The sequence below is a fragment of the Patagioenas fasciata genome, chromosome 19, assembly GCF_037038585.1.
Source record: "Patagioenas fasciata isolate bPatFas1 chromosome 19, bPatFas1.hap1, whole genome shotgun sequence".
Taxonomy (NCBI): Eukaryota; Metazoa; Chordata; class Aves; order Columbiformes; family Columbidae; genus Patagioenas; species Patagioenas fasciata.
In genome coordinates, this window is record NC_092538.1 from 10115112 (window position 1) to 10123433 (window position 8322).

The window sequence follows — 8322 nt, forward strand, 5'->3', positions numbered from 1 at the left end:
TCAGAGAGGTTCTCCTGACTCAGTTCCTGAGATCAGCTGGTCGGAGGCAGCTCGGCGGGTCCCGATTAAGCGAAATCTCCGAGGTACAGAGAAGCCTTTTTTTGGGGTTGTTTTCTCTCAATCGGGCACTTTCGTTCTCGAGAGACCCGGCAGCTCCCGGCAGCCCTTGCGGGAGCAGTGACGTCAGTGGGCGTTACCGCGGCGAGGGCGGGTGATTTAAAAGCCGTCGTAACTCGACACCGGCACCCAGCTCCTGGGATCGGCTGAGCGGGGGCGGCTCGGCGGGTCCCGTGAGCTTGGAGGAGACTGAGGGGCGACCTCATTAATGGTTACAGATATCTAAAGGGTGAGTGTCAGGAGGATGGGGCCAGGCTCTTCTCGGTGACAACCGACGGTAGGACAAGGGGTAATGGGTTCAAACTGGAACACAAGAGGTTCCACTTAAATATGAGAAGAAACTTCTTCATGGTGAGGGTGGCAGAGCCTGGCCCAGGCTGCCCAGGGGCGTTGTGGAGTCTCCTTCTCTGCAGACATTCAAACCCGCCTGGACACCTTCCTGTGGAACCTCAGCTGGGTGTTCCTGCTCCATGGGGGGATTGCACTGGGTGAGCTTTTGAGGTCCCTTCCAATCCCTGACATTCTGTGATTCTATGAACTAACAAACTTCATAAAAGTGTTTATTCTTTGCATCTATAGTAATGTATTAGAACAAGTAAACAATCATAATTAGCATGATGACAGTATGTTTCATCTTAGAAGTCTTCAGTAGTGTTAATTAAATTGGAATTTAGAAATAGATTTTGTGTTTATTCCGTGAATTACGACTGAGTGACGCTGGGTTTCACAGAGAAATTGACTTTTTGTGTGGAGAAATCTGTAATAATTTTTTAAGGAGTGCTCTGGTTTTGGGCTGAGGATCTGATGTGGTTTGCAGTGAGTTTCACTTTTACTGTTTTTACAAAAGCTTGTTTCTTTTCATAATATGCAGCTTCGTTAATAAATGTTGGATAGACCGTACAATCCCCTTTATACGCAATTACTTCTCCATCAAGAGTCAAAAACAGAGGGTCACCAGTGTTCAGTGGCTGCCAGTCTTGATCCTTAGAGAAAGAAAATACACAGAAAATATTTACTTTCAAGCTTTTGTATATTTCAAATGATTTCTGAGTTTATGCTCAACAATTATATTCTCTTCAGTTCATGGGAAAAGCTTTAAAAATAATTCATTTTAATCTTCAGTCTGTAATTCCAGGTTCCTGGCCTTCTCTTTCAGGCCTGTATAGAACTCGCTGGTAAAGATGAACTAAAAGGAAACGGCGTATGCTCACAATTGACTAAAAACAGACCCTCATTTTAGAACACAAAATCAGATTTGCATTTTATATTATAAGATATCCTATTGTCTTTTTCTTTTCAGCTTTAGGTTCAAAAGCGATTTTAGATTCAGTGATTCCCAAGTCCGTTACTGAAATACTGTTATGGCCTTAGTGACAGAACTTTCTATAGGGAAGGTCTAAAGTATTCACTGCCAATATTGTAATTTTAAATATTTACCATTAAAATATACTACAGTGTATCAGAAGCAACAGAGGAAGAATACTTATAAAATGTCATACATGGAAACTGTTTCAGAATTTACCTGCAGTTTAGGGTGAATAATAGCAATAATTTCACCATTCTTATTCCTGGGATAATCTACTTTCTCCATTATTTTAAAAACCTCAATCGTACACGGTGGAAAGTCCTTTCCTAGAAAGAATAAATGTAATTTAATGTCAAAAGGAACAACTGCCTTTTAAAAAGAACAACGCATTATTTATTCTCTTTAGAACGGCTTAACTCATTAGGTTGTACATTGTTGAGGTTTCCACACGAGTGATTAGCTCATACATCACAAAAATGTCCAGCTCCAGACTCCGGCCTCTCAAAGCCAAGCTGCAGAAAGATCATCCAGCCGTGTATGGCACCATATGAAGCCAAGATCTGAATTTTGTGCGGAAATGTGACTTTTCACCGTATGCTTTAAAAGATACATTTTATAGCTTAAGAAATCAGCGAAAGGCCTGTGTTTAATAGAGCTGCACAACACAGAATGGTATTGGTGCTGTTGAGTCTTTACCATTCCAGCACAATAATGGAGATTCTGATATGCACATCTATATTATTTTCCTGCTACTTTCAAAAAAAGCCCACTGACAAAATGTACCCTAACACAATTTTAAACACCTGTTTTTGTCAGTATGTATTTTAGACAGTACCCAGGTGTAACTAAATCTTACAAAATGTATTGACTTTAATTTTAGATAACAATGCACAGAAGGCATGTCAATTAAATGCCTCTTTCTTAGGATTAATTTATGTATATTCTCCATGGGGGTCCTGGTGGACAGCAGGGTGACCATGAGCCAGCACTGGGCCCTTGTGGCCAGGAAGACCAATGGTACCTGGGGTGGGTTAGAAGGGGGTGGTCAGTAGGTCAGAGAGGTTCTCCTGCCCCTCTGCTCTGCCCTGGGGAGACCACACCTGGAATATTGTGTCCAGTTGTGGCCCCTCAGTTCCAGAAGGACAGGGAACTGCTGGAGAGAGTCCAGCGCAGGGCAGCAAAGATGCTGAAGGGAGTGGAGCATCTCCCGTGTGAGGAAAGGCTGAGGGAGCTGGGGCTCTGGAGCTTGGAGAAGAGGAGACTGAGGGGTGACCTCATCAATGTTTACAGATATCTAAAGGGTGAGTGTCAGGAGGATGGAGCCAGGCTCTTCTCGGTGACAACCAATGATAGGACAAAGGGTAATGGGTTCAAACTGGAACACAAAAGGTTCCACTTAAATCTGAGAAGAAACTTCTTCTCAGTGAGGGTGACAGACACTGGCCCAGGCTGCCCAGGGAGGTTGTGGAGTCTCCTTCTCTGCAGACATTCAAACCCGCCTGGACACCTTCCTGTGGAACCTCAGCTGGGTGTTCCTGCTCCATGGGGGGATTGCACTGGATGAGCTTTCCAGGTCCCTTCCAACCCCTGACATTCTGGGATTGATGTATATACTACTATACAAATATTGGTAACTAGCATTTCAGATTCTCAAAACAACTGTAAATTAAGGCCAAGCATACTCATTGAATCTTCAGGAGGAGGAAATATCCTTAAGGAGCTCTACAGGAATTCTGGCTTTCTGAAGCCGCATTTAAGTGGTCTAGAGAACATCCTCCCACCCCATTTTAACTGTTTAACTGTAAAATGTTGTAGCCCAACCTATTTTTTTGAAAAATATTCCCTTGAAATACTCCACTGACATGACACAGAGGGCCATATTCTTTCTTTACTTACTCTACCTTCATTAAAAAGTTGCACAAAATCCAGGCCATGTTTGACAATCCTCCTCATTTTGTCCAAAGTATCGGCTCTAACAACGCCTTGTGGCTGGGGACCCACCTCCACACCTGTTTGCAGGTACAGGAAAATATGAATATAGCCGTAATATACCACCTGCTTAGATTACACAGCAAAACTAGGTGCTCAACTGAGTCTGTGATTTATGTTCAAGAGGAATTAGTTATGTGATTTTTGTAAGGCAAGCAGAAAATTTAGCTCACCAATCAGGTTTAGTTTAAAGAACTCTAAGTACACTTTTGAGTGTGCTACTCGGGTAAGAGAGAGGGTCACTATATATATTAATTTGTCTAATTATTTTCCTCCTCCTGTCTTTCCATGCTGCATTTTTGAGAACTCATTGTTTAATATGAAAAGCAAACTACTGGGGGTTTTTTACCTGTAGTTATGGTTTTGATTCCAGAAATGAGGAAGTTTACCAGTTCCATGCAGAACATTTTCCCCTTTATCACATCATGTCTTTTCCCCTTCTTGGCTAACGACCCACATTTCAGCCCAGGCTTAGTTAGAGGAAGTAAACATTTCTTTTCTGAAGCTGTTATTTCTTCCTTATCCTCATATATTATAAACATTTTTGGCCAGCAAGTGGGTTAACTGAGTTTAAGAATTTCCATCCAGCTTCTATATTTTGTAAGCTAAGTATAAATCAGAACTCTTCAGTAGAAGAGATAATCATACACATTTGATTTGGTAAATGTGTTGTCAAATAGCTACTGGTGATCAGAACATTCTGTAGAATGCAATGAACAGATCTGGAAACGGGCATTTTTAAAAGATAATGTATGGTGGGTTTAAATGGTCTTTTATTTTTCATATTTACCAACAGGATGTTTCGCTACAGATCGAGTTGTTGCATATTTCAAGCTAGGATGTTCAATCAGCAGAACAGGACAGCGTTCTGGAGCCAGAGCGTTCTGTGGAGATTGTTTAAAACATTTCTTGTTATTCAAATGTTTTAAAATGCTGTGCCACAAAAGATTACTGATGCAGCAGTGATTTATACAGTGTCTTCAAGATGTTGCCTTTATTCCCTAGCCCTCACAGAAGTAGGACATCTTTAGAAAACACACAAAGCTGGGTTTGTTGGTCTCTTTTCCATTAACTCATGCCAGGCGTGCTCTGCTGAACTTTGTCTCCTAATGTAACTGAACACAGCTCTGGTCTTCAATTGCTAATAGGAAGAAAAATCTATTCATCAGTGTTCTGAAACTTAGAACCAAAATACTGTAAAGCAGATGTCAAGTAATTTTGTGTTAAATTCTCTTATGGGGACAGAGATTGTGAATTAAACCTTATTTTAACTTTTTTTTGACACAGAAACCTATTTCAGGCCTCTTTCCTGATGAAGTGCCTACCATTGCTCTTCATATCATTTTAGTCATAAGCTTTCTATACCTCAAATATTTTATAAACCTTAAATGTATGTAAAAAATTTTAAAAAATCAAATGTTAAAATATACTTTCCAAGGAAAGCAAATTAAAATTGCACACCTTTGGCCTAATCTCATTTCATCAGTCAGTGTCTCAGTCACTCAAGGCAGCTCTTTGCAAACCTCACTCTGTCAATACTTATCGGCTTCAGGAGCAGCAGAATCAAACAGCTCCCAAAGACAGATCACTGTTCCTAAAAATTCTGATGAATGGAACATTTGTCATTACCAAGTTCCATTATTTTTTCCATGTCTTTATTTCTTAAAATTGATGTTTGACTGTTTAGCATGTGTGACCCGAATTTATCCAAGTTCCTGACAGATGTGGAGTTCAGGATCTCCTGTGGCAGGAGCAGGATAGCAAGCATAATTGCAACCCTGGATTTCAGCAGGGCAAACTTTGGCCTTTTCAGGCAATTGCTGGGGGAAATCCCATGGGCAAGGCTGCTTGAAGGTAGAGGGGCCCAAGATAGCTGGTTAGTGTTCAGGGGCTGTTTCTACCGGGCACAAGATCAGAGCATCCCGACACGTAGGAAGTCAAGGAAGGGAGCCAGGAGACCTGCGTGGTTAAACAGGGAACTGCTGGGTGTGCTCAAGTGGAAGAGGAGAGTTTATAGATCATGGAAGGAGGGGCTGGCCACTTGGGGAGAATCTAAGGCTGCTGTCAGAGGGTGTACGGAGGCAATTAGGAAAGCTAAGGCCTCCTTAGAATTAAATCTGGTGAGAGGGGTCAAGGACAACAGGAAGAGCTTTTTCCAATATGCAGCAGATAAAACTAACAGCAGAGGCAATGTAGGCCCACTGATGAACGAGGTGGGTGCCCTGGTGACAGAAGATACAGAGAAGGCAGAGTTACTGAACGCTTCTTTGTCTCTGTCTACTCTGCTGGAGGCTGTGCTGAGGATCCCGTACCGCTGAGGCCTTCCTGTGTAACCTCATCTGGGTGTTCCTGCTCCAGCAGGGGGACTGGACTGGATGAGCTTTCCAGGTCCCTTCCAATCCCTGACATTCTGGGATTCTGTGAGATCAGTGTGAAAGCAGATTAAATTACATTCATTTTCATAGATATTATTCTAAGCATTCCTCTTTGCCCATCAGTCTTACTAATAGTCATTTTAATACATGAAGATTATGAGTTCAAATCTGAATTACCTGATATTATAATAAAATTAATTATCTGATTAAAAAAAATCCTACGAGTGATTAAATATTTTAAAAATTTGAAAAAGAAAAATTAGTATATTTAAAGAAACTACAAAATCATATATAGTAATACAACATTACAACCAATAATCTATTTTAATAGTTCATTTAAATTAGTTTTACCTTGATATAATGAAACATTTGAATTGTAAAGTCATCCCTGGAGCTTTCAAGAATAAGGGTACCACCCATGTTAGAAGTGGTGTTGTGAAGGTCAAAAATAAGGTCATACGCATCATCACTACCTTTGGGACCAAATATCTGATTGATTTCCTGAGCCCTTCTCACTTCATATGGAATATCTTCCACCACTGTCCTGCTGTTAATATCAGTACAAAGAAATTAGTACACTCATTCCATGGCTTTACAGTCAACAAAATAAGTATACCCTTTTCTTTTTACTTTAATTCCATAACTGACTGGAGTTGAAATCACCTGTTTAATTACCAAACTGTCAAAACTGGATGAATTTGTGCTTGAAACAAGCAAATAGGATTGCTAAACAGGTCTTACTATGATGTATCTCATACAGAATTTTTCAATCTGATTTTAGCTGGAGGTTATTTACTTATTTCTTTACATCCCAGAATTTCCCTCTATGCAGAAAACTAACTCAAAATTCGTCAGCAAGCCTGGATCCACCTCCTGCTGCAGACAGTATTCGGATATTGAATGCCCGTGCCCTTTTACCTTGGACATCAGTCGCAAGGTCTTTTGTAACTTGCTTTATTTCCTGTCTTCTCATATTCTGATCAGACTTTCAGAGTCAATTGTTTTAAGCCCTCCTGACCCTCAACGCTCATAGAAGATTTTGCTGCCGCAAATCTATTCCTTTTAAGTTTTAATGCTTGTAATCTCAGGTGACTACATCTGTCCTATGCTTTAAAATAAGGGACTTAGCCTAAGGAAAGGTCTGAGCTCTGCTTCCTGTCTGAATAAGGGCTCTATAGGAAACTGATGTATGGCACAAAGGTATCTGTTAACGTGTTGACAGTGTACAGAGCTGTAGACTCAGTCTTGTTCTGCCCAGACACCTAATATCTTGCTACCAATATAATTGTATTCAGAAAAGCTCCAAAGCTGAATTGCACAAGATGTGAGAAATAATGACTTTGCAACTGAGAACAGCAACACTTACGTTTACACAAATACAGCTAATCTAATACTAATTTAAAGTGCTGTGTTTAAGATGCCGTGTTGGTCTGAGACTTGTTCTACCGGCAATAGTTTTAAAATGAATCTGTGCAATTTGTTCTTTTTGGGTTAAAGGTCAATAATCTCAGTTATGTGACAGTGAAAACAGTAGTGGAACTAGTGTTAACATTTTAATCTGGAAAGGAAGCTCCTCACAAGTTTAAAAACAGAAAATTAAAGCAACAGAAAATACAGCTATTCTTACCCAAGATTATCAGGGTCAAAAACACGGTTCAGATCACAGTCAATATATCTAGTACACTTCTTCACAGCTCTTGGGTTGGCAAGAAAGGGTTTCACCTCCATTCCTGTTCTTTGAATCTCAGCTCCGTTCTCTTGCCAGTGCTTGACCAAAAATACCCCCGACAACTCATTGCCATGAGTTCCCCCGAAGATCGCAACCCGTCGGACCGGAGGGTTATCAGCACCAGAGGAGGAAGTCATGCTTTGCAGCAGCTCTAGGGATTGCTGAAGGCAAACCAGAAAATAATGATCAAGTAAAAAGAGGAAAAAAAAAAAAAACACACAAATATTTCTACTCTTTTCAGTAGGAAATTCTCTAAGCCTGTTTAGGTCAGATGTGAATGAAAGCGAATTAAGGTTTCTCTAACAGTTTTAGACTCCCGTTGCGAGGCGGGGAGTTGCCAACCTGACCCTCCTCCCTCTCCGGAGCCCTCCCCTTCATTGACCGTATTTAGTAATATCTCAGAGTCTGTTAATGGTACTGTTACACAGTTCAAAAGTTAACTTCTTCAGGCGATCTCTGCTAATATTTGATATATAGGTAAATCTTGTACTAATGGCAGCATGAAAGGACTTTTTAAATGTAAACTTCAATAACACACTTAAATATCTCTGACATTTTTGCATTGCAAACTAGATGTAACAAGTACCCTCACGTATGTTTGAAGTTACATAAACATTACCGCACACAAGGGCAGAATGATTTAAAGTGAGCAAAAACAGTAAAATATGAATCACATCTTGGCTCTAGATCAACAAAGAATGCTGAAACATCAAGTACTTTCAGCTAAAACAACAACAGCTGAGTTCCTCAAAGCATGTTGTTGCTTGTGTGACCTTTTTGTCTTATAATATCTGAAGAACAGCGAT

General features: G+C 40.5%; 1 protein-coding gene across 2 annotated transcripts; it reads right to left on the reverse strand.

Annotated features, from left to right (window-relative positions):
* Nucleotides 1–664: 664 nt before the first annotated feature.
* Nucleotides 665–7882, reverse strand: ASPA (aspartoacylase). 2 transcript variants are annotated; one of them, XM_071817035.1, is made up of 6 exons: nt 7415–7881; nt 6139–6334; nt 4203–4296; nt 3325–3432; nt 1640–1749; nt 665–1100 (listed from the first exon to the last, which is right to left on the reverse strand). In XM_071817035.1, the coding sequence occupies exons 1-6, from the start codon at nt 7651–7653 to the stop codon at nt 888–890; spliced, it is 960 nt and encodes a 319-aa protein (XP_071673136.1). In that variant the 5' UTR covers nt 7654–7881; the 3' UTR covers nt 665–887. The 2 variants fall into 2 exon arrangements, with proteins under 2 accessions (XP_071673136.1, XP_071673137.1); XM_071817036.1 differs by lacking the exon at nt 4203–4296 and having other exon boundaries at nt 6261–6334; nt 7415–7882.
* Between the last annotated feature and the right edge of the window lie 440 nt (nt 7883–8322).

Excerpts from the sequence above, each read along its gene's own strand:
- ASPA (XM_071817035.1), bottom strand. The coding sequence starts at position 7,653 with ATGACTTCCTCCTCTGGTGCTGATAACCCTCCGGTCCGACGGGTTGCG. Across the intron at positions 6,335-7,414 it reads TTTGACCCTGATAATCTTGG|CAGGACAGTGGTGGAAGATA; the intron begins GTAAGAATAGCT and ends TGATATTAACAG. Across the intron at positions 3,433-4,202 it reads TGTAGCGAAACATCCTGTTG|GTGTGGAGGTGGGTCCCCAG; the intron begins GTAAATATGAAA and ends ACCTGCAAACAG.